Consider the following 25,644-nt stretch of genomic DNA (forward strand, 5'->3'; position numbering starts at 1 on the left):
AATTATTCATCAATTAGGGGCTAGGCTCTTTTTTTTCTCTCCTCTGAGCTGATTTTTCATTCAGTTTGCTCGAGATGTATGGCTCCCCTGCTGTTAACCAGTCCAAAGTCATTAGTTTCTGGGTTTGCAATTAAACCTGATGCCTTATGCATGAGGCTCCGACTCAGCAGACACACGCAGCAGCGGTGGCCGCAGCAGCAGCCAGCGAACGAGCTAGCAAGCTCTGGAGGCGTGGATGGGAAATTAATTTGCTAGAAATGAAGTTCTCTCTTTCCCTCCCCCCTCTCTCTATCTCTCTCTTGTCTGGCAGGTTGGAACAGATGCCACTGGCTGGAAATGGAGGTGGAGATAGAGATGGGGCAACTATGGAGTCACAGTACCGCTTGATCAGCACTGACTGATAAGATCTCACTAGATTTACATTGAGACATTACATTCACACCAGTTTATTAGTTACACTTAGCTACAACTAATTCGGTCTAATACAACAGACCTGCAATAAATCATACCCTTGTGGATGCTAGATTGTTCGGTCGTTCTGTTTTAGAGAGGAGTTGAATCAGCTTTGTGTTCATTTGGGAGTATTTATTGTGCTGTAAAACTGTATTACACTTTATATTATTTATATCACATTATACTGAGTGGTGTTTCTATTTTTTTGCCTACACATATTGATATAAATTAGGGCAGACACAATAACACAAACACCTAGTACAAGCAACTCAAAATATAATACGTTAATATGAATTTGAATGGTCAAACTTCATGTAGGTTAATGTTGAACAATCATGGTGGAAGAACCTTCAGAGTCACCAGTTATGTTTCATTTCTGCACTGACCTTTCAACGTTGACAAACAAGCCGTAGTTTATACAGGTTTTTAAAGTTTTGTGAGTAGTACACAATAGTAAGCAAACTCACCATATCCAGCTGGGGCAGTGTTTACTCTGTAATTAGGAATTGTATGCAATGCAGGATTGTTTATCTACATCTCTCGAAGTGTGTATTACACTGAAGCAGGATCAGACCAGGCATTGTTCAATGATCATTGGCTGCCACCTAGTGACCACAGAGGCAAATAGCATCTGTGAGAAGTTTATGGACAAGAAAGTATACCCTGGAAACTATATTAATACACTTTACATCTAACTACTACCAGAATGTGTTTTCTTGAAGAGTTCTGCTGTGAAATGGGTGATTTTAACAGATATGTGTCCACAGTTTAAGTTTCTAAAAAAACGAGATGGGATAGTGCTTTAGATCATGAATTGTACAATTGTAATAGTTTTATTTATTTTCTAGCAACACCATAGTAGGAATGTCCCTCCGTATTGAAGCACTTGTATGAACAAAGAAAGGCGCGCACTGGAATGGTCTTTGAACTCCTAATTTTCGTCTCCTGTTACATAAAACAAGACAATCAATAGTGGAATATTAATGAGTACATTTAGAACTGTGCCGTACTAAAAAATGAGAAGATTTTACTAAAATTTTACTTAAGCATTTCTATTTTATGCTACTTTAAACTTCGTCTCCAGGACTTATCAGAGGGAAGAATTTACTTTTGTATTTCACTTAATGGGTCTGAAAGCTTAAGTTACTTTACAGATTAAACATGTTCATACTCTTTCGTCCAAGTATATGATTTTGAATGTTTGCCATTGTAGATTTAAAAAATGTCGTCATACTTTTAAGTAGGGCTAAAACATTCAACCTACCTTGTTCACACTGACAAAATGCACACACTCCAGCCAGGTGGTGAGGAAGGGGTTCAGGCAGAGCGCACAGCAGCTGCCATTGGCCAACAGTTCAGGCAGGGGAGGATAGTAGGGAAGCATCCTGTGGACCAGAGAGGACATGTCCCTGTCCTGCTGCAAGACAAACCTAGCAGCTAGTTCCTGGGAAACAAAGAGTTAGCATAGTCATCATAATCAGTGTTGAAACTATTTTTTTCATTGAATTGTGACCGCAAAAAACTAAATTGAATTGTAAGTTAACAAAACATTCACACGTCTACTAAATACAAGTGTTTCATCTGCTGTGACTTTACCTTTAACATAAGCACCTCCACATCCTGCACTGATGACATCGGCTCACAGCGCACAAACCTGTTGTCCTCATGGTACAGCTCCTTCAGCGGCAGACTGTCAAACTGCACAGAGCAATGTCCTGTGTTACTCAGTGAAGCTGGGATGTGTTTTACATTTCATTACACAGCATTGCTCTGCTGAATTAGCTAACACAGTATACTGCACCTCAACAGGGAACATAGACAACTTGTTGCCAGCTACATCCAGAACTTGGAGTTTTGTCAGTGCCTTGATTCCCTGTGAAAGGTCGGGTAGAGTTTGGTTATGTAGCTGACACACTGTACAGTCAAAAGTACAGTGAGTATAGTATAAGAAAGTAGAAATGACCCCAGCAGACACCCACCTCTGGTAGGCTGGTCAGCTTGTTTCTGGCTACATGCAACTTGGTTAGCTCTTTACACTGGTACAGCTGCACTGGGAGCGAGGGTAGATTATTGGAAGTGAAGTTTATCTCAGTCAAACTGGTGAGATGACCCAGCTCAGCAGGGACCTCTTCCAGCTTATTGTCCAGCACACTGAGATGTCGAAGCCTGGTTAAACTAATGGGACAGACAGGTTTGCATTTACATTACAGTAAGTAAAACATTATGATGGATTATTATGGATTTAGCAACACAGCAGTTTACGAAGTGAATACATTTAGCGCCACATTCACAAGCCACAACATTAACCCTCCAGTTGTGTTCGTTCCCCCCCCCCCCCTTACTTTGGTGTTCGCGGTCATGTTTTAACTGCAATTGTGTGTGTGTGTGTGTGTGTGTGTGTGTGTGTGTGTGTGTGTGTGTGTGTGTGTGTGTGTGTGTGTGTGTGTGTGTGTGTGTGTGTGTGTGTGTGTGTGTGTGTGTGTGTGTGTGTGTGTGTGTGTGTGTGTGTGTGTGTGTGTGTGTGTGTGTGTGTGTGTGTGTGTGTGTGTGTGTGTGTTCCAAATGTTTACTAATTCCTTTTCTTTATGGATGGCCGGGAACACCATGGGTGTTACAAAGTTGACTAAATCATCCAAAATGCAATGAAAGTGGTGATCAGCAATTATATATGTTCAGATGTCTACTGTGAAGGATATCATAAAGCCTTAATGCAATCGAATGTAAAACAAAAAAGTTATGATTGATGAAAGTCGTAAATCGGGCAGATTTGACCCGAACACAACAGGAGGGTTAAAGTGATGAACATAGTATCAATGCATCAATAATAATAATCCTATATTTTGATAGGCAGACTCTGCATACTGACTATGTTTGCTTCTTAATGATGTTAATGCTTATATGATTGCCTTAGTAAGATGTTTACTGACATTTATGCTACTTGTAGTTGTACTGTATATATTACGACTTGTCCTATCTTATTAAGTCAAGTTTCTGAGTACTTCTTTCATCACTGACATGCAGAATCACACTTTTTAAGGCATAAATGGTGTTCAGAACCTATAATTGCAGGTGTGAAGATGTTGGAGACTAGGGTGCCATTTAATTACCTTTTAATCTCAGGTGGAAGTCTTCGGATATGGTTGTGATTCAGATTCAGCACAACAAGGTTTTGTAAGCCATCTGTAAAATATAAAATACGACAACGATCATACTTGTTTTTCTTTACAAAACTTGCAAGGTGCTAATCATGCAGAACAGTGAGAAACTACCTATCACATCAGGTGGCACTGCTGTAATTTGGTTGCTGAACAGATACAGTTTCTTCAAAGACTCCAGATGGCCCAAAACAGCAGGAAGCTCCTTCAAGGCATTATTCCCCAAATTCAGCTCCACCAGCTTGCAGGCATTCGCAAAACGAAAAGTATTTACACAAATCTGCGTGCTGAGTAAAACATTGGAAGTGTTGTGTTGGAACAGCAAACAACCGTAGCAGACTCACTTGATGCAGATAGAGCAGCTCATTGGGCAGCGCGCTGATGGAGTTGTTCTTCAACAGGAGCACCGACAGGTTGGGTAATCTTGAAATACACTCGGGAACCACGTTTATTTTCTTTGAATTCAAATTTAAAGATTTCGCTTTGCCGTATAAAGCTCTTACCACTGACTCGGTCATTTTAAGAAAATCTTCGTCCAGCACTCATTCAGGTCTCCATGGCGACACAACGCTTTTTGTCACGTCGGTGACGTTTTGCATCAGCGCGCGAAAGAAGTACTTGAGTGAAAGTAGCACTAATAGTATACAAAAATACTGTGTTACTAGTAAAGGTCATGCATTCAAAATTGTACTCAATAAAGGTCTTAATAAAGTCTAAGGATATACTTAAAGTACCAAATGTAGAAAAAGTACTACCAACCAAGTTGGCTACCAACATTTAGTGGAGTAGAGTCGACGTATAAAGTTGCATAAAGTGAAAATACTCATGTAAAGTACAAGTACCTCAAAATTGAGTTGAGTACTTTCTTACTATCCACCACTGATGATAGCCTTCCTCTGCCATTTATTTATAATGCCAATGTATGACATTAGGTGTTTAGTATAACTTATTTTAAACGTTGCATTGTTTAAACTGCTCTTTAAGAAAACAGCCTACATTTATTTGTATGACAGTTATAGTTATTGTAAGGTAATACTCTTTATTTCATATGGATAATATTACATTTCCAAATGCAAATGAACTAAAGAAGCGAACCACACATAACAGTCCAAAATAGAAATCACACTTAATTGACTAATTAAATGTAATGAAAGCATTAAAAAACAGTACTTTTAAAGCCTAGTGTGTACCATGGTACCTTAATATGTATGTCCTGTCTTTTCTGTAAAGATGTAACTTGTAACTAAAATGTTACGTTTGCTGGCCATTTGAAGGCTTAAATGCTACAATTTATATTTTTTAGAAGAGTAGCAGCCTCTAGTGGTGACAGCCTAGAATTGCAGGATTTGTCCAAATAATGTCCAAAGTTACATTTCAAGTAGAAATGCTTCCTTATGAAGTCCATTACATACAAGCACTGAAGTATTATGAGCAAAACGAGCTTCAAGTATTAAAAGTCCTCATTGTGTAGAAAAGATTCAACTTCAACTGTAATATTGTCTGTGAAGTAACTCGATTATAAAAGCATGAGAATCGTTTCATTTTTTTTAGATAAAGCTAGTTTTAAGTACTTTGGTTACTTTTTGACTGTTCTTCTTTATATTAGATTTTCTTCTCTGTAGTCTGTTCTTCATGTATGCTTTGTATATGAAATGTAATCCAATTAAAAGTAACTACAAACTATAGCTGTCAAACTTAATTAGGTAAATAAATAGTACAACATTTATGAAGAGTATGAAGTAACAAACTACTTTAGAAATACTCAAAGTACAGTACGAAAGTGAATGTAGTTACTTTTTACCACCGGCATTTCCAACATTATTTAATGACAAATTGCAAAATAATGTTTTGTGTTTCATTAGAGCTACAGTATGTTCTGTAGGCCTTTGGTATATGTGTAGACATTACCCTGAGTGAGACAATATCTGCTTTAAAAGTGACAGCTTGTTTGAGGTTCATGCAAGTATTTCATCATTTTCAACAGATAACTTTTGCTTCACACATGCCTAGAATGAATAGATGTGTGCATGCCTCCTGCTGGTCACTGCAGGTTAAAATGGCTGTTTCACAGTCTCATGTTGAAAACAGTATTTATGATAATATCTTCCTCATCAGAAATATTAAAAACAAAGCAGTTGAATACCTTATTAGTATTTTATGAGTTTATGTAACATTGATAAGATTCACAAGTTCCACAATTCAGTTCAGTTCGTCAACCCCACACTGACTGTTAACATTTGGAGTCAAATGAATGATCAATAGCTCTTACATCCTCTCCTATGGGACAACTTTGCTTCCCAAAACATCGTTAATTCACATGAATTTCCCTTTTATGCTTTTTTTTCTTACGCACAAATACATATCACTCTCCCCACTGATATCTTTTGACTTTTAAGACCTACCACTGTATATTGGAAACAACCAGCTTCTTCGTTAACCTCAGCTTAACAATGTCTTAAATGAGGGGGGGGGGGGGGGGGGGGGTCTCCTTCGAAATACGATTGTATTTAGGGTCCCTTGGTGTGAGTGGTTTGAACACACTCTGAATCACACACATTGGTTTAAGTCACACCAAGACTGGGTTGTCTCTCAGCTGTCCTCTGCATTAGCAGGATCCTTTAGCTGCTCCACAGAGTTGTAGTGCTCTCCTAGTCCATAGGCGTGACGCATGTATCTGCAAAAAATAAGAAAATATATTCTGTGAGTCAAGAGATCTTATATAAATATTTCTAAATTCTGAAAAGCTTTATTAAAATGTGTCATTTAATATAGTCAGTATATTCATTACATGTTTGTTAAACTAGTTTGTCTCTACACCTTCTTTAGTGTGTTTTGTGTTAGACATAATGTAATCAGTTTTCAAAAATGTCTAACGTTCCTCCAATATACTTTTTTCTACTAATTTAACTGTATTTGTTATGCAAACTGAATCTTTGACAAAAAAAACACAATATACACAACGTACATTAGGGTGACGGGTTCACTATCAAATTCCTCCCCGATTTTTATAGGTGGGGAGTCAGCCTGGATCACTTCCATTGGCAAGAGAAGAACTTGGGTCAAAGCTCGCAACTGTTGGGAAAAAAGAAAATAATTATTTAAAAATACAACGAGCAAAAGCACAGTGCGTCTGTGACAAAACGTCAACAACTCACTTCCAGTTGTCCACCCCAAGCTGCTGTGTGCTCCACGTCACTGCAGTACTTCTCAAACTCATCTGGAGACCAAAAACACTGCATGAATACTGGGCATACACATAATTCCTTTCTAAAAATATATGTATGGCTACCATTATTGGTCTTTAAATGAATAGTTTAGATGTTTAGAAGTGGGGTTGTATGAGGTATTGATCTGTGTACAGGCACAGAAGAAAAGTAAATTTCTGGACAGAGATGTCACCAAAACATATTTTAGCCAGCAAAATAAATCTATAACAGTATGCTTTATTTAAAATATTTGCCTTGCCGTGACACAGCTTTACATTCTTTGTTTCTAACAGGGAACTGAAGTCGTTATCTATGCTCTTGGCAAGACAACCAGGCTCCGTTGAAAGAAACTAACACAATTCACCTCGCAGAACATGAGGGTTGCAGGACTGATCAGTTAGTTTGTTTGTGTAATTATGTTATTTTGATAAGGCTTTCTTTCAGGTGACTAAAACGTGTTTTCAGCTGCCCTAATCAACAGCAGCACTTCTTTACTTCAGTATCGTACGTGCAGACCATTATCGATACATTGACTGCAGATTAATACCTCATACCACACTGCAAAATCCAAACCAACCCATTAAAATATTCTTTAAAATACAAGAGATAGTTCCTGATTACGAATACAAAGATAAGAGCGTTACCCGTTGTGTACATGTCCCCCGTGTTGGAGTTGGTGAGGAAAGGCAGGAAGTCATCAGCATGGCCCCTCATGAACTCAGCAGTGCGAGACCGCAGTTCTTTCATACTCATGGTTATCTCAGGCTAAAATTAAACAGAATAAAATATGTACTTTGTGTATGAGCTTTGGTAATAACACATGCATGAACTTTTGTCAAAGTTTGTCATTATATTAAAATGTGGCAACTTACACAGTGCCGCATGAAGTGTAGAGATTTGCCTATCGCATTTCTGATTAGGTATTCAAACTTCAGCCACAGCAGTAATATTCCTATAACAATGAGTACCTTTGTTCGCTGGGCCAGCTGATCCTCGATGGCACGGTACATGCAGTGGCCATCAGAGGAGATCTCCTTGATCTGAAGCTGTTTGGTGGCGAGTTTCTGAGCCAGCTTCAGCCCCTCCTGGTGCCTCACACCCTGCAGGTTCAGCACCTCGGCCTCTGCTATCCTGCTCTCTCTCTCCTTCTCCTGCGCTGCCTTCTTGTCCTGGAGGGGATCATTTTTATATAAAATGCATTTAATTAGTACTCAAACATTTTTAATAGGAAAGCAAACAGACGGCTTAGAAAATGACCAATTATAAAGGAAATGCTTAGGAATAACGTGCTATATAACATTTGTTGATTATTCAAAGTGTTGTGCTTTGTGGATTTTAGTACTAAGGATGATGGATTGCAAGCCTGAGGATTTCTTCAACTGCACACTAATGGCGCATTTCCACTACAGCGCGGAGCGCGGTTTTAAATGACAGTTAAAGTGCTGTAGACAATAGCAAACAACACTTACAAATGTCTTAAAGTGCACCTATCATGGTATTTTTAGGCATATATTATGTGTCTCAGATATATAAAAACACGTCTATGATGTGTTTTTCTCAAAATACAAACAGATCATGCATTTTAGACATCCCTCATTGTTGTTGTGGAAATATTTTCCAAGGCCCATAACTTTGACCCAGTTTATCAGTTCAAACTGTCCTGACTGAGCACACGCACCTCGTAACCTTGGCTGCTGTGCTCTCAGTGTTCTGTCTCCCTGTTCCTGCCTGTTGGCGTCAGCTGATAGAGGTGTTATGATTTTATCTTGTTATGCAGCATGTTGATGATGCTCTCAGAACTAGCTAAATACATGGGTCTGAGGTAGAGTTCTTTAGAATTTACGTGGCAATCCACCCGTGCAGTCTGACCGTGACTGCTGTGACTTGTGATGTGAATCCTCTGGCCGTAACTCCAAATAAACCTCCAGTGTTTGACATCGAAGCTCCTGCTCTACCGTGTCTCCTCCCTGAGTCGGTGACTCCCACTGCATTGCTACACAGAAGTTTCCCTTACACTCATATCTAGGGTTGGGAACCGAAACTCGGTTCCAGATGAGAACCGATAAGAAAATGCCGGGTACCGGGTACCCATACAAAATACACAATTTCGGTTCTGCTTAACAGTAGACCCTGTATTCCACCGGGTCCGTCTGCGCCGCGGTGACTCGGTGGAATACAGGGTAAGGGCGGACTTGCCATCTGTGTGTTCTGGAGAATCACAGAACGGCCGGTCGTCAGCGGGCCGTTAACGGCCGGCTCGGTACGCTGACGGCCGGCACCGCCCTTAATCTTTTTAAACGGCATCATGTAAGTTGCGCTGACAGGCGACAGTGGTCCACAGTTTCCCCGCAGCGAGGCTCCCCCCGCCCTCCCGCAGACAGTTCACGAGCTCAGTCACTTCATAACACCAAAGATGGATCGCGGTGAACGCTCTAAAGTGTGGCTCCACTACACTAAAAAAGAAAAAGACAAGGCACAGTATAATGCCTGTTAATAGCTTGCCACAGGCATAGCTCAGTTAAAATAAGGCACAGCTATTGTGGAATACATTTGTATTGCATGTATTTTTTTTATTTGTAAAAGTGTCAGTTAAAGCTTAAAAGAATAAAGATATTTTTCTTTTATAATTTTGGAATCGAAACGGGGAATCGATAAGAACCGGAATCGATAAGAACCGGAATTGGAATCGATACATTTCAGATGATACCCATCCCTACTCATATCCCTCTATTCCAGCCTGTTAGAGAAACGCGGATTTTGGGTCCTTAGCTTGAAAAAAAAAAAAAAGGAGGAGGAGGAGGAGGAGGCGGAGCTAATGCCTGATCAGAATTCTACCGGAGATAAAGTTACATTCTGCTGTGATAAAACGCCATCCTGTTCTAAACCACATCAAAGATTATTTCTGAAACAGTATGGAGCTCAAATGCTTTTTCTCTTGAGGGTTTATCACAAGGTGAGTTCCTTTTTTTATTTCCTGCTTTTTAAACACATGTGCTCTCCAGTACAGGTTAGCTCTGAGTGTTAGCGATGCTTGCTAATGTAAACAAAGACCATATTACGTCCAAAACACGTCAGGCATTGTTTCTGATAGCAACTTTCTCTAGGTCCACCATCCGAAATTACGTAATATCGGCAGCAAATCTGTATCTGCTCGTTGGACCCCCTGGTTTTATTTTCTGACGCTGCGTGAGTTCCCCGACACACCGGGGACACATATTTATGTATAAAAGACATCAAGAAGTGTATTTGCATGATAGGTCCCCTTTAAAACTTATGTGGAACCTGTATCTTACCCTTCTCTTCTGGGCCTTTGTTACACGTGGCTGTGTGGCCTCCTCTTCTTCATCTTCTTCTTCTTCTTCTGCTGCTTCTGCTTCTTTTCCACCCTCCATCTTCATGGTCTCCACTCCATTTAACACTTCTTCCACCTTGTAAGATTGAGCAAGGAAAGCTTATTTTCCACATTGACGTTTATCTAATACCTATACTTCATGTGAGAATGAACAATGAGATACCAATAAAAAAGATGTGTGTTCATATTTGCTTGTACCTTGGTGTCAGTGGAAGATTTGAATTGACTTAATTCCTCCTCATGTTTATTGTTCAGGTCAGCCTCTATTTTTGCAATCTCTTCAGTCATCTGTTTCCTCCTTTTCTTGTCATTTTTGGGGATGGCATTTTTCATGCTCTGGATTTTAGCTAAAATGAAAAACAAGAAAGATCAACAAATCAATAATATAGCGTGTGCCCACTCAATGCAGAATATATCTATTATGTGTCCTTGAATGTTGTTTGAAAAAGAGGGGGGGGGGGTCAATTACATAGCTGGGACCCTCACAGACGGCATTAACCTGTCTCAATGTTGGTTTAACAGTTAGAGGAAATTAAAACATATCATCATAACATATATCTTAAAGCCATAAATCACATGCAACAGGAAACTGCTTATCCACCTCTCTCTGAGTTAAAATAATTTAGCCTGCATTCTACTCTAGCCATTCCCAAATATGTGTTGTCAAAACTTCTATTTTGCCCTTAGCAAATTATTCAAATCTTGTTTTGACATCAGTGATGGAGTTTGGATGACAGTCATAAAAAGCTTGTAAGTTTCAGACTTCTGGGTTCTGTGCAAAACTCAGTTTTCTATTCTATAGTCTATTCACTGACAAAACACTAAACTTTCAATCACTGTGTGCCACAAGTTAAAAAGCAAAACAGACACACAAATACCTAAGAATAATAACACAGGCGTTACCATAGGTTGTTTATCCTGTGATACAGTCTATGGTGACAACATCTGACTGACTACTCCATGGTTTGCTAGTATCGAGATCGTGCCAGACTCTCAGAACACAAACAACACATGAGGTGCACTGCAAACAAGCTGACAGTGAACTAAACACAGTTAATATTACCTACCTTGCATATCTTTCTTCTCCTTGCGGTGCTGCTTGGCCAGATGCTCCTCTGGTGTCTCCTCTATCTCCGCCATTGCTGATGCTGCTCAGACTGTTCAGGGCGAGCTATATGGAAATTAAAACTGTTCGATAAATTATTATGATGTTTGTGTCATAAAATAGGCCCCATTACTAACGAGATATATACATATATGCTCCACAATAAATGAAATGTGCTCATATGGCCTTAACCGGAAGAGACAAAGATTCAGGGCGGGGCTTATTTCTTCTTCTTTTAAATAAACTCGGTTTTTCTTTGCTACAGCGCCACCTCTTGGCTTGTTATTACACTGCAGTCATCTCCCGTCAGCCATAGGAGCCGTATGTAATGGTGCCTACTGTGTCTCTTTATTTAAATCATCATTACCATTTGCATAAATATTTGTGTAACCAATGTGATGTGAGAGAACACAGAGATTGAGATTTGGTCATTCTTTTTTTAGCTTATGCTTATACAGTTTTTACAAAAGTTTTGTTTCACTTCCCCCTTGTTATCTTTGTTGCTCATACATCACATCACGCTTTCCCAACCTTTGTTATGATCACCACCCCAATGAGTAGAACAGGGCCCTTTCTCATTTCATCAAATCCCCCTCCTCGACTCCTCGGCTGAAGTCGAATAGTCCATTTAGCTTAGGAACCTTCCTAAAGGAGTGAAATGACCCGGAAGTCCCTCAGTGGCAGCCATAAGTGCCGTTCGAATTCTCTAGAATGATGAGAATGAAAGGAAAGGAGGTTTCAAACTTCCTTTATCACCTCCTTTAGCTTAGGAACCACTGGATCTCCCTTGACGAGAGGAGAGGAGAAAATGCTGCCCCACAATGCATTGCAGCCGCAGCATTTGCCGTCACTCAACAGTCGGCCGTTCACGGAAACAACCGATTATGAGAAATTATATCATGAAAGTTACGGTGCTTATTAAGCATTTTAAAACGTATGTGGTAAGTTGCCAAAGTGCTTTGTTTTGAACATTCATCAGTATTATAATCAAAAAGAGAAATATGAACGTTAGTTTTTACTGAAATTATCAAATAAAGTCAACATTTCACAGTCTTCACTGAGCTGTGTGGGGTTTGTTCAACTTTTAAAAGATGTTTGAATGGTGATATACACAGTGATAGATGTTAAGGACTAACGTTTATAATAAATACATTTGTATTGATTTTAAGATATTTTCATAGTTCATACAATCTTTGGGATCATTAGTATTAATGTGGACTGGAGGGAGAGGGAGACGAGCAGAAGTTTCACTTTCCTTTTTTATTTCAATTCCAACTTTGTTCATGAAGAATATGTTTCTCTGTTGTCCACGTTCATAAAGCAAAGCAGCAGCATCAGAGCACGGTGCAGAGTCTCTAGATGACTTTACAGTAGTCCCTCCTTCTTATTAAACATCCATGTTGTAGTCCGCTGTATAGAAAACTGTGGTTTCCATAGTTTCCCCACAGCAGCAGACGCACACAATGACGTCCGCTGGCGCATCATAAACACGTCGGATAGTGAAAGTGCATTCGGATTCTCTAAAGTACCGCAGTCTCTTCTCCTAAGTCCTTTTGAATTCTCCTATCCACTATCCCTTAACCCCGTGACGTTTCACTCAGAGGTCAAGGAATAGACGATAGGGTTAGAACTTAGGAGCTGATTTTTAAACTATCCGACTGCAGCCCTCGACTCCTCTGTCCTCCGGTAGTGACCCGGAAATGAATTTTAGCGCGCCATGTTGAAGGACATCCCATTTCTCTAAATGCACGTCGAGGACCGAGCATCGAGCGTCGAGGAGGCTCTCTGGAGGAGAGGAGTTCTCATTTCTCTAACCACCTGCTGCTTCCCCTCCTCTCTCCTCGGTTCCCCTCCTCGGCTCCTCCGCTCGCATCTCCTGTGGGCGGGACTAAGTATCGAGGATAGGAGTCGAGGAGGGGAGTTCGAGAAATGAGAAAGGGCCCAGGTAATTCAATAGGGCCTAGGCTATATACAATTATGACCCTTGACCTCACAATAGCTTGACACAGCTTTTCAAAACTTGATAATACACTATTTTAATACACACAATAACTCTATCAACTATTCGTTAATGAACACTGTTTTATGAAACCTATACAGTGATACAATTCCAGGCTATTGCAAATAGCAAATAATGCATCCGCGGAGCCGTTACGTTAAGTCACACACACACACACACACACACACACACACACACACTCAATCTTTTCTCAGCTGCAGCTCCGCCGATTTCTCCTTCCTGAGACGGCGGGACGCGGCGAGGCTGTGAGTCTGTGTGTGAGCACCTCTATGGTGAGCACACACACAAACTCCGAGCCAGGCTGCGGGTGTGTGTGTGTGTGTGTGTGTGTGTGTGTGTGTGTGTGTGTGTGTGTGTGTGTGTGTGTGTGTGTGTGTGTGTGTGTGTGTGTGTGTGTGTGTGTGTGTGTGTGTGTGTGTGTGTGTGTGTGTGTGTGTGTGTGTGTGTGTGTGTGTGTGTGTGTGTGTGTGTGTGTGTGTGTGTGTGTGTGTGTGTGAATTCTCCTATCCACTATCCCTTAACCCCGTGACGTTTCACTCAGAGGTCAAGGAATAGACGATAGGGTTAGAACTTAGGAGCTGATTTTTAAACTATCCGACTGCAGCCCTCGACTCCTCTGTCCTCCGGTAGTGACCCGGAAATGAATTTTAGCGTGCCATGTTGAAGGACATCCCATTTCTCTAAATGCACGTCGAGGACCGAGCATCGAGCGTCGAGGAGGCTCTCTGGAGGAGCTATAACCGAGGATACACTGATGGGTCCTCCACGGCTCCTTCGCGGATGCATTTCCGGGAACAGAGATGTTTCAAAGAGTCGTGACGGCCGGACTTATCTCAGCCAATGACAGCTCTGCATGCATCCCCTGGATATTATTTTAGAAACTGCTTTCATCGCGACGCGATGTTTACAGTGAGAACAGCTGTGAGGTGCAGAAAGCAGAGCAGTGTGTACAATATATATCACTCAGTATAACAGGCCTACTCTCTTTATTTGCTTTAGTTTAGTAGATATCTACAAAGAGTCGATATTTTTCTAAAACCATTTAGTGCTTCACAATAAAATACACAACGGCTGTAGCCTGTTTTAGGAGCTGTATGTGCGTGTGTGTGTGTGTGTGTGTGTGTGTGTGTGTGTGTGTGTGTGTGTGTGTGTGTGTGTGTGTGTGTGTGTGTGTGTGTGTGTGGTACAGTGTGTAGGTGTGTGTGGTACAGTAGAGGCTTCTCAATACTCAAATTTCCCCTCCTCAACTCCTCGACTCCTCGGTCCTCCGGTAGTGACCCGGAAATGAATTTCAGCGCGCCATTTTGAAGGACGTCTCATTTCTCTAGAGGCTTCTCAATACTCAAATTTCCCCTCCTCGACTCCCCTCCTCGACTCCCCTCCTCGAGACTTAGACCCGCCCACAGGAGATGCGAGCGGAGGACCGAGGAGGGGAACCGAGGAGAGAGGAGGGGAAGCAGCAGACGTTTAAAGAAATGAGAACTCCTCTCCTCTGAGCGGTCATATTAAAGCGACGTCCGTTCATTATGACGTGGCAACAGCTGCATCAGCTGTCGAGTGTTTTGTCATATTTTATAATCTCTGTTAGATCAGCTGAACATTGTTCCCCCACATATTTTATTTGAATTCATTGAGAGTGCGGTATAATGAGACAATAACAGGCTACAGATGCGGACACACACACACAAATATATTTATATAAATATATACAATTTAAAGTATGAGAGCACTCTCATAATAACGTAACACAGTCAGAGACTGGATATACCCCCCCCCCCCCCCCCTCTCTCTCTGGTCGCTGAAATGGGGAATTGAAATTACGGGCCAAAAGTTGTATTTGCAAGTATTAAAAGTAAGGACATCAAACCAACTGAGACCCGTCTGTCCGCGGCATCTGCGCACTGTACAACACACACCTACACACTGTACAACACACACACCTACACACTGTACAACACACGCACCTACACACTGTACAACACACGCACCTACACACTGTACAACACACACCTACACACTGTACCACACACACCTACAGCTGCTAAAGCATAATCAGGCTACAGCCGTTGTGTATTTTATTATGTGAAGCACTAAATGGTTTTAGAAAAATATGGACTCTTTGTAGATATCTACTAAACTAAAGCAAATAAAGAGAGTAGGCCTGTTATACTGAGTGATATATATTTTACACACTGCTCTGCTTTCTGCAGGACCTCACAGCTGTTCTCACTGTAAACATCGCGTTGCGATGAGAGCAGGTTCTCAAATAATATCCAGGGGATGCATGCAGAGCTGTCATTGGCTGAGATAAGTCCGGCCGTGCGTCACGCCTCCACCGTTCCCGGAAATGCATCCGCGGAGGAGCCGTGGAGGAACCATCAGTGTATCCTCGGTTATAGCTCCTCCAGAGAGCCTCCTCGATGCTCGATCCTCGGTCCTCGGTGTGCATTTAGAGAAATGAGACGTCCTTCAAAATGGCGCGCTGAAATTCATTTCCGGGTCACTACCGGAGGACCGAGGAGTCGAGGAGTCGAGGAGGGGAAATTTGAGTATTGAGAAGCCTCTTCTAAATGCACACCGAGGACCGAGGATCGAGCGTCGAGGAGGCTCTCTGGAGGAGCTATAACCGAGGATACACTGATGGTTCCTCCACGGCTCCTCCGCGGATGCATTTCCGGGAACGGTGGAGGCGTGACGCACGGCCGGACTTATCTCAGCCAATGACAGCTCTGCATGCATCCCCTGGATATTATCTTAGAAACTGCTCTCATCGCAACGCGATGTTTACAGTGAGAACAGCTGTGAGGCCCGTGCAGAAAGCAGAGCAGTGTGTAAAATATATATCACTCAGTATAACAGACCTACTCTCTTTATTTGCTTTAGTTTAGTAGATATCTACAAAGAGTTTTTCTAAGACCATTTAGTGCTTCACATAATAAAATACACAACGGCTGCCTGTAGCCTGATTATGCGTTAGGAGCTGTAGGTGCGTGTGGTACAGTGTGTAGGTGTGTGTTGTACAGTGCGCAGATGCGGCGGACAGACGGGTCTCAGTTGGTTTGGTGTCCTCTGCTTACTTTTAATACTTGCAAATACAACTTTTGGCCCGTAATTTCAATTCCCCATTTCAGCGACCAGAGAGAGGGGGGGATATATCCAGTCTCTGATTGTGTTACGTTATTATGAGAGTGCTCTCATACTTTAAATTGCATATATTTATATAAATATATTTGTGTGTGTGTGTCCGCATCTGTAGCCTGTTATTGTCTCATTATACCGCACTCTCAATGAATTAAAAGTACATATGTGGGGGAACAATGTTCAGCTGATCTAACAGAGATTATAAATATGACAAAACACTCGACAGCTGATGCAGCTGTTGCTACGTAATAATGAACGGACGTCGCTTTAATATGACCGCTCAGAGGAGAGGAGTTCTCATTTCTTTAAACGTCTGCTGCTTCCCCTCCTCGGTCCTCCGCTCGCATCTCCTGTGGGCGGGTCTAAGTATCGAGGAGGGGAGTCGAGGAGGGGAAATTTGAGTATTGAGAAGCCTCTAGTGTGTGCGTAGATGCAGCGGACAGACAGGTCTCAGTTGGTTTGGTGTCCTCTGCTTACTTGTAATACTTGTAAATACAACTTTTGGCCCGTAATTTATTTTCCTCATTGTAGCGACCAGAGGGGAGAGGGGGGGGGGGTATATCCAGTCTCTAATAGTGTTACGAGTTATGAGAGTGCTCTGTTTGATTCTGAAATTGTATTTATTTATATAAATATATACACATATATTTGACCCTTGACCTTACAATAGCTTGACACAGCTTTTCAAAACTTGATAATACACTATTTTAATACACACAATAACTCTATCAACTATTCGTTAATGAACACTGTTTTATGAAACCTATACAGTGATACAATTCCAGGCTAGCAAATAATGCATCCGCGGAGCCGTTACGTTAAGTCACACACACACACACACACACACACACACACACACACACACACACACACACACACTCAATCTTTTCTCAGCTGCAGCTCCGCCGATTTCTCCTTCCTGAGACGGCGGGACGCGGCGAGGCTGTGAGTCTGTGTGTGAGCACCTCTATGGTGAGCACACACACAAACTCCGAGCCAGGCTGCGGGTGTGTGTGTGTGTGTGTGTGTGTGTGTGTGTGTGTGTGTGTGTGTGTGTGTGTGTGTGTGTGTGTGTGTGTGTGTGTGTGTGTGTGTGTGTGTGTGTGTGTGTGTGTGTGTGTGTGTGTGTGTGTGTGTGTGTGTGTGTGTGTGTGTGTGTGTGTGTGTGTGTGTGTGTGTGTGTGTGTGTGTGTGTGTGTGCGTGCTCGGGCTGGTTCCGGGCTGGGTTTCGCTGTGTCTCGCTGTCTCGCAGACGGCCACTGGGCTCACAGGGAGGGGGGGGCAGGAGCTCCAACAAGCCGTTTAGGACAGAGAGTGAATACACATACAGAGATGCTGTATGAGAAACCAATGTGAGGTTGGAAAATTGCACAATATAAATCTATTTTAGTATACCTCAACAACGGAATTGTGATCAGTAGAAATGGCCATGACATGGGACATATAATGCTTATTACATTTGTAAATCTGCTCCTTTTAATCTTATCTTAAATTCATGTTTAGGCTTATATGTGTCTGAAAACCAGTGTTGGTAACTTGGAACGTTTCTCAGGGGGTCTTTGTAGGTTTCATTAAAATAACCATCTGGCAACTTTCCCAAAATGTGTATTGCAAGAAATATAGCCACACCTTTATGCAACCTGTTTGCTAGGATGCTTCTGTTTTCTCAAACTATTTTAATATGTTTTGCCTGTTCTTGTGAAATACTTGATACCTCTACCTCTCAAGGCCTCTATTGCATCTGAAATATAAAAGTAATTGTCTTTTCGAACTGTTTGCAGCTCTGTGTGATAGGGTTAAACAAAATTGAAAACAGGCCAAAAGGTAACTTCCTAAAAGTTCAGTTGCATGGTTACTTTATTATTAAAATAAATAAATAACAACACTTGCCTTAAGAAAAAAGTTATCTAAATGAATTACCAATCAAGTGAATATTGCAATAGTGTCTGTTACTAGAAGTTGCAGCACTATTCAAAGATTAAAATACTTTATTGTCATATCCATCTACAGTGTAGTTATGGCAATGAAAATCCATCGTCCCAGGCGCCTTCAACAATGCAACATAAATATATAAAATAATACTAAATATTGCTAAAAGAAACAGAATATAAATAAAATAGAGCAAAATAACTATTTATGTTATGTTATGTCGTGTTATGTTATGTTAAGTTGAACACTCCTTCCTGGAGGGCAGCGTGCTCGTGCTGTGTGACGTGGCACGGGGGGCGGAAGAGCTTGTTTGTGTTTTGGTTCTGACGGGAGTTGCGAGACGAAAGAAAGGAGGAGACGTGACGGGATTGTTGAAACTGTTTTCTTGGTTCCCAAACACCACAGTGTCCCGGTTTCCGTGTGTAAATACTGCATCAGTGGTATTTAAAGTAAAAAAACATCGTCTGGCTCTCAGGTAGAGTACTTGACATGAATCGGCAAGTTGTGGTTTCCAGCTGGCTGACTGGCTAACGCTCACGGGGGACTAACATTAGCTTGTGCTACTGCCTGTAGCTAGTGTCGGTGATGTTTGATAGCTAAGGGAATCCAGAAATACAGGCCTTTTTATACGTCTTACTGGGTCCAGCTGTTGATATGTTGTCAGTAGTAAGTGGCCAGTAATGTCTGGTATAGCAAGCTGAATGACAGGCTTACAGTTGACTTTGTGACATCTAACAGCTAAATGGGTGTTATCAGGTCAGTGGGTGGAATGCTAACAATGCTAACAAGCTAATGTCAATGTTTGTTAATTGGGGATTGGCTACTCCCCATTAAATAACTTAAGTCAGCCAACACAACATTTCAGTTTCTTGTCGTTCATGACAATACAACGACTGGCCTGTTATGCAATCGTATTTTTGTATTTGAAAGTTGACCCTGTCGTTTTAGGTGCTTTTCTGAAAGTGGTTGGGAGGCTAAAGTTGCTAGTCAGTTAAAGAGCTGTGTTAGGCTAAAAACAAGCACGCTAACTAGCTAGTGAACGAAAACGGATGCATGACTACAGCTATCATAAGCAAGTGTGTTTGCAGTCAACTAACGACGGTCATAAATGTCGAACATTGCAGTGCGCAGCGTTTGTTGACCGTCCCTGTCTTGAGTACACGCAGTTAGTTTTTCACCCAGGTGTGTCTTCGCATAATTGCTTTCTTTTTGCTTCATCACTTGTCAAATGTGTTTGGAAAACAAATAATAAATGCTTGATTTCATATCCTCTGAAGCGAAACTTAATAGTAACTTTCATGGGCTTCCTGTCCTAGATCATGTTATTTTCTGTGTGTGTGTGTGTGTGTGTGTGTGTGTGTGTGTGTGTGTGTGTGTGTGTGTGTGTGTGTGTGTGTGTGTGTTTCGTAAAGCAACATCTGTCACTATGTTGATATTAATTTAGCGTTGCCTTTGATTTTGCAACAAAACTTAAGGTTTAGCATAAACAGGCTTAAACTATGGCCTCAGACCTCACCATAGAGGCCGTGAACACCTCTCCAATATCATCAACAATGTCTAAGATATGCTTTACAGAGGCTTTTTGGTAGATCCATTTCCACGTTTGGACAGTCTTGTTATTTTAAGTTCCATCACCTACAACAGCAGAGGACTTAATGTTTTCGAGTGTTATTGTTGTCTGTCCATTTGTCCCTCCCATTTAATTGATATCCCAACGCAATATCTCAGAAAGATCAGGTTGCGTATTTCTAATTCCCTTCTAATTCCCATCTAACATCTCACATAGAAGTGTTTAGCAGTACAATACATGTTAGCAGTTTTATTTTTGAGCCAAGTTCCACACATGTTCCTTACTCATTGATACTAACCTCTCTTTTCTTGCATGTTGCAGTAGAAGTCCTCCTTGTGAGGTTTGGCACACAGGACAGCGGGGGATCTGACTAGGTCATGGCCAATCGGGGAGGAGCTACAAGACCCAACGGACCCAATGCAGGGAACAAGATCTGTCAGTTTAAGCTGGTGCTGTTGGGGGAGTCAGCCGTGGGGAAATCCAGCTTAGTGCTCCGATTCGTTAAAGGGCAATTCCATGAATTCCAGGAGAGCACGATAGGAGGTCAGCTTCATATCAACACACTATGTCTCAATAGCTGCTAGTTGGTTGGAACTCAATTATGTGAGATTCATGACAGTCTTTCATCTAGCTCATTTGGTGCTTTGGTATTGTAATGACAGGGCCTTAAAAAGAAACATTTTAAAAGTTAAAAAAAAAACATAATTGTAGAAGTTAACTGTTTTATTGTTTTAGTCATAGTCACTAGATTTGTAAATTAGCCCTTGAATTAAGCCACAATTGTCATCTGTAGAAATACATTGCGGCAAAAGTGGAAACATTTTAATATTTTGGTCTTGCAAAATTCATATATATATATGTATGACTTATATTGTTTACATGAAGTTATAAAGTAGTGTTGTTTTGGTGTCAATATTGATTATCTAATGCTTACTCACCCCTCTGCTTATCCTTTTCTTTCAGCTGCCTTTCTCACCCAGACAGTGTGTCTAGATGACACAACGGTGAAGTTTGAAATCTGGGACACTGCCGGTCAGGAGCGTTACCACAGTTTGGCCCCCATGTATTACAGAGGAGCACAGGCCGCCATCGTGGTCTACGACATCACAAACGAGGCTAGTTGATTCCCCCTTACATAAGTTATTTTCATAGTTTTCCAACATTTGACTCTCACTTAAAGTTGGAGAGATGAGCATAATGCTGCCCTCGAGATTAAATGTCAGATTTCTTCTGGAGTGTACATCAAGTTGAAGTGCGGGTGATTGCCAATGTGAAAATGTGATTTTTTTTAATTTTTTTTTTTTAATGGAAATATCTATTGAACTTACTGATCACATGAATGAAATGACAGATAACACAATATGTTCTATTTGTAGGAGTCCTTTGCACGGGCTAAGAACTGGGTGAAGGAGCTGCAAAGACAAGCCAGCCCTAACATAGTCATCGCTCTGTCAGGCAACAAGGCCGACCTGGCCACCAAGAGAGCTGTCGACTTCCAGGTCAGAGCAAACAAACAAACAAACAAACTGCGTCGTTCAGTCGGTATTAGCTTTGAGTTTCTTGGAAATACTGAGGGGTGTACCATGAAGTGAAATGAATGGTTCAGTTAAGGTTATAGTCGTACTTACACTGAACAAAAATATAAACGCAACACTTTTGTTTTTGCTCCCATTTTTCATGAGATGAACTCAAAGATCTAAAACATTTTCTATATACACAAAATAACCATTTCTCTCAAATATTGTTCACAAATCTGAAAAAATCTGTGATAGTGAGCACTTCTCCTTTGCCGAGATAATCCATCCCACCTCACAGGTGTGGCATACCAAGATGCTGATTAGACATCATGATTATTGCACAGGTGTGCCTTAGGCTGGCCACAATAAAAGGCCACTCTGAAACGTGCAGTTTTGCTTTATTGGGGGGGTCCGAAAACCAGTCAGTATCTGGTGTGAGGGGTAGGGTTAGGGTTAGGGTAATGTTGTGAATCGAGTGGCCTGTGTTTGTCGTCCATAACATACGCCTGCCCATACCATAACCCCACCACCACCATGGGCCACTCGATTCACAACATTACCCTACCCCTACCCCTCACACCAGATACTGCCTGGTTTGCGGACCCCCCCAGACCCCCCCAATAAAGCAAAACTGCACGTTTCAGAGTGGCCTTTTATTGTGGCCAGCCTAAGGCACACCTGTGCAATAATCATGCTGTCTAATCAGCATCTTGATATGCCACACCTGTGAGGTGGGATGGATTATCTCGGCAAAGGGGAAGTGCTCACTATCACAGATTTTTTCAGATTTGTGAACAATATTTGAGAGAAATGGTTATTTTGTGAATATAGAAAATGTTTTAGATCTGTGAGTTCATCTCATGAAAAATGGGAGCAAAAACAAAAGTGTTGCGTTTATATTTTTATTCAGTGTATTTTCAGACTGAAAATACCTTTGTCTAATCAACCCCATTTTAATATAGTGTTATCAGTAACGTAATCAGTAGTCAATATATGGGCTAATACATTATTTTAAATGTTTTAATAGCACAAGTGCGATTCGTGCAATCTGTCTATGTTGTGCTATAGAAAAGGCAAATGATGCCCCTTTATTGGGAACGTGCACAGAGCCTGATGATCAAAGCCTGTGTTAACAGAGCAGATAATCACTGTTGTTGTTCGCAATGTCTCTGTATGGAGTCTCAAGCTCTCTCCTGCCAGATAAGGCTACTATACATTTTTGATAGTTTGCGGTACACCCCCCTAATCTCCTACTTCTCATAGATATCTATATTTTATGTTATTGTAAGTCGCTTTGGATAAAAGCGTCAGCTAAATGAAATGTAATGTATCCAAGACCCACACAAGTGATTTGTTCTATCTAATTGTTTTTAAATACTTGCATGTGTACTCATGGTGTTGACAGGATGCCCAATCCTACGCAGATGACAACAGCTTACTTTTCATGGAGACGTCGGCCAAGACATCTATGAATGTGAACGAGATATTTATGGCTATTGGTGGGTAATTCTTGAAACGTATAGATTTTGATAAATAGATTATTTTGCGTTATAGAACGTATACCACTGCACCCTGCAGATAAAAAGTTTCAGTTTACTTTGTTATTAAGTATAGTTTTGCTTTTCCCTCAAGCCAAGAGATTGCCGAAGAGTGAGCCCCAGGCTGCGGGGGCTAACAGTGGGCGGAGCCGGGTGGTGGACCTGACACCTGCGCCACCGGCCAAGGCTCCGTGCTGCAGTACCTAACGTGAAGACCCCCGCCCTCCAACCACCTGTAGAGCAGTAACTAATGCGGCCGATGTCCTGAATGCCACCGCAGTTACTAATGCAATGTGGTGTACTCTTATCCCTCTTCCTGCAAAACAAGAAAATATACCCTGTGCCCCCCCTTTCTTTTTGCAGTAAAGAACTCAATGCCATTACACTGATCTCTTCACACGGCCACGCCTCTTTTCCTCCATCACGGTTCCGCTGCTTCCCGATTATGCCTCATAACCAATCTTTTTCTTCTTTTCCGCCATCCAGCTTGTTACATCTGTCAATTATTATTGATAGATTAACGATAGCAGATATTAGAGGTGTTAGTGCAGCCTGCCTTCCATATCCTTTCTTCTCACTAAGAGGAAGTGGTTACTTCCCTATTATGGGATAGCTTAAGACTTTACTACTGCATTTCTTATTCTGGTCTTCTGTTTTTGTTCTTTTTGATAATCTTGTTACTTATTATTGTCAAAAGGATGGATGCACAACATTTCTATATGGCCTAAAATAGAAAAATTCAAACAATTAGTCTGCAGCAGCACAGAAACCAAGGTCTATCATAGAAGAGGAGGGTACTATCGTGATCTGAGAAAGAGGAAAGGCCTGTGTTTTCCAGGTCCTTTCCCCTACTTAACCTAAAGTAGCACTAGTGTATATTTCTCTAAAGCTCCATTCTGGGGCCATGCCTGCTTCTAGCTGTCCATAGTGGCATTGTGCAATGTTTCACAGTATTTACTCTGTGACTTGAGTGTCTGCAAGGACCAATGCAGCACAATAAAAAAGAAAACCCTGCTCCACACAGCTTTCTCCACAACAAGGCGGCCTCTGAGGTCACAATCTCCTGATGCAGTGTTCTTTGATACATCTTGTGCAGACCATCTCTTTGTGGTTATCCTCGCCGGGTCTCTTGGTTTCTGCCTTGGATGGTTTTGTTTATGCAGATTACCTATTCTACTGTTAATGTTGTCGGACCGCTGCTAGGTTTGCACCTGGCAAAAGGTGATGGTTGGGAGTTGCAATATGTAAGGCTGCTTCATAATCACCAGTTTGAATCATAAATATTAGTCATCTTCTCCTGTTTAGGAAGTGCTTTAGAAACATTTGTGCGTCACAGTGTGTACAAACTAGGCCTGGGCTGGCTGGCTGATGACAGATTTCATCCATTGACTCACTCACACGTGCCCGTTTGTGTGAGGTTTGAACACATTTGCACATGAACACACACATTACGTTGACTTCCTCCCTCTGAACTGTGTCAGACATAAACATAACTGTACATAAACGCACACACAGTCTGTTACACCTGTCCATCATCTGTGTTGAGCACACTTTCCCCCCCTGTCCCACCCCCACACTTGACATTGTTACATACAGCGACACATGCACACACGCACATATACATACATGTGGTCAATAACTCTTTTTCCAGGTCATACTCATGCCTTGCACTAATGATGCTCATTACTATATCTTGTCTTAATTACAGCCAGTGTGATATACATATATAAAAATATAAATATATAAATAATATACTGTAAATAGGGTGTTGCCGTGTAGTCTACTTTTTTTCGATTTACCAGTGACGGGACTAATGCTTGCTAGGGAGATGTCTAGAAAATCTATCTAAAAAACTGTACAGTTAGCAGAAAATAACAGCTACAATCTGGGTTTGGAGTTTGGTTGCTGTAACTTTTTTCACACAAATGGTTAAATTATAATCAGTGGTGGTCTTTATAAATGTATGTAGTGTTATTAACAAAAAAGGAAATTGCATTTATTTAGATGTCTGTCGGAAAAAAATAATATCCAAATATTTTGGTTTATATTTTTAACAGTATCTCTCTCGCATTTCACAAATTCACTAATCTCGTTTTTAGTGGTATCAGGCTACTTGTCCACATTTGTCCCTGTAAGTAGATCTGAACTTCCAGAAACGCTGGTTGTAAAAGCTCCAGAGAAGGCAGAACTAATACAAAACAGTTTGATTAACCAACTGTCTGCCTTTTTAACATCTCAGTAGTCTTGTGAAGATATTGTAGGAAACGTGTAACAACTATCAGCTGGCACGATGGTCATTCATAAATAAATGAATTAAAACATAATAAGGATGTAAATTGTATGTTTTTTTTCATTAACACTTAATTGCACCCGAGAACCTTTAAATGCAAGCATTTTACAGTACTGTTATGTAATGACCAAATAAATACTGAAATCAAGTTGATCATTTATTATTGCCGTCAGACTTTGTGTGTGTGTGTCGAACTCCCTCCCCCCCCCCAAAAAACACGTCATGTTAGTTATTTTATAGGTTATGACATACAGTTTACCTCTCATCCATCCCTACCCATATAGGTCGTTTTAATGTTCTATTAATATTGGGTTTTTCTATTAATTTGACTAATTCCTGTATGCAAGCCTTGAATAAACACGGTTCAC

At 41.1% G+C, this 25,644-nt stretch overlaps 3 protein-coding genes across 4 annotated transcripts; 1 reads left to right on the forward strand and 2 right to left on the reverse strand.

Moving 5' to 3' along the window:
* Positions 1–1,267: 1,267 nt before the first annotated feature.
* Positions 1,268–4,159, reverse strand: lrrc69 (leucine rich repeat containing 69). Its single transcript, XM_034095169.1, has 8 exons — positions 3,953–4,159; positions 3,723–3,849; positions 3,561–3,633; positions 2,433–2,628; positions 2,255–2,326; positions 2,050–2,151; positions 1,718–1,897; positions 1,268–1,398 (listed from the first exon to the last, which is right to left on the reverse strand). The coding sequence occupies exons 1-8, from the start codon at positions 4,124–4,126 to the stop codon at positions 1,291–1,293; spliced, it is 1,032 nt and encodes a 343-aa protein (XP_033951060.1). The 5' UTR covers positions 4,127–4,159; the 3' UTR covers positions 1,268–1,290.
* Positions 4,160–5,748: 1,589 nt separating this feature from the next.
* On the reverse strand, positions 5,749–11,497 carry otud6b (OTU deubiquitinase 6B). Its single transcript, XM_034094480.2, has 8 exons — positions 11,234–11,497; positions 10,365–10,513; positions 10,108–10,242; positions 7,783–7,983; positions 7,459–7,579; positions 6,764–6,825; positions 6,574–6,680; positions 5,749–6,282 (listed from the first exon to the last, which is right to left on the reverse strand). Exons 1-8 carry the CDS (start codon positions 11,304–11,306, stop codon positions 6,198–6,200), a joined length of 933 nt encoding a protein of 310 aa, XP_033950371.1. The 5' UTR covers positions 11,307–11,497; the 3' UTR covers positions 5,749–6,197.
* A 7,150-nt stretch (positions 11,498–18,647) lies between these two features.
* On the forward strand, positions 18,648–25,429 carry LOC117455002 (ras-related protein Rab-5A-like). 2 transcript variants are annotated; one of them, XM_034094336.2, is made up of 6 exons: positions 18,648–18,836; positions 20,253–20,474; positions 20,895–21,046; positions 21,308–21,430; positions 22,854–22,947; positions 23,081–25,429. In XM_034094336.2, exons 2-6 carry the CDS (start codon positions 20,309–20,311, stop codon positions 23,191–23,193), a joined length of 648 nt encoding a protein of 215 aa, XP_033950227.1. In that variant the 5' UTR covers positions 18,648–18,836; positions 20,253–20,308; the 3' UTR covers positions 23,194–25,429. The 2 variants fall into 2 exon arrangements, with proteins under 2 accessions (XP_033950227.1, XP_033950228.1); XM_034094337.2 differs by having other exon boundaries at positions 20,256–20,474.
* Positions 25,430–25,644: the final 215 nt, after the last annotated feature.

The sequence above is a fragment of the Pseudochaenichthys georgianus genome, chromosome 11 (assembly GCF_902827115.2).
Source record: "Pseudochaenichthys georgianus chromosome 11, fPseGeo1.2, whole genome shotgun sequence".
Lineage (NCBI taxonomy): Eukaryota > Metazoa > Chordata > Actinopteri > Perciformes > Channichthyidae > Pseudochaenichthys > Pseudochaenichthys georgianus.

Coding starts and splice junctions, on each gene's coding strand:
- otud6b (XM_034094480.2), bottom strand. CDS start 11,306: ATGGCGGAGATAGAGGAGACACCAGAGGAGCATCTGGCCAAGCAGCAC. Junction 10,514..11,233: donor GGAGAAGAAAGATATGCAAG/GTAGGTAATATT, acceptor TTTTCATTTTAG/CTAAAATCCAGAGCATGAAA. Junction 10,243..10,364: donor AATCTTCCACTGACACCAAG/GTACAAGCAAAT, acceptor CAATCTTACAAG/GTGGAAGAAGTGTTAAATGG.
- lrrc69 (XM_034095169.1), bottom strand. CDS start 4,126: ATGACCGAGTCAGTGGTAAGAGCTTTATACGGCAAAGCGAAATCTTTA. Junction 2,327..2,432: donor AGCTGACCAGCCTACCAGAG/GTGGGTGTCTGC, acceptor GACCTTTCACAG/GGAATCAAGGCACTGACAAA. Junction 2,152..2,254: donor TGTCTATGTTCCCTGTTGAG/GTGCAGTATACT, acceptor TGCTCTGTGCAG/TTTGACAGTCTGCCGCTGAA.
- LOC117455002 (XM_034094336.2), top strand. CDS start 20,309: ATGGCCAATCGGGGAGGAGCTACAAGACCCAACGGACCCAATGCAGGG. Junction 21,431..22,853: donor AGAGAGCTGTCGACTTCCAG/GTCAGAGCAAAC, acceptor TGGTGTTGACAG/GATGCCCAATCCTACGCAGA. Junction 22,948..23,080: donor CGAGATATTTATGGCTATTG/GTGGGTAATTCT, acceptor TTTTCCCTCAAG/CCAAGAGATTGCCGAAGAGT.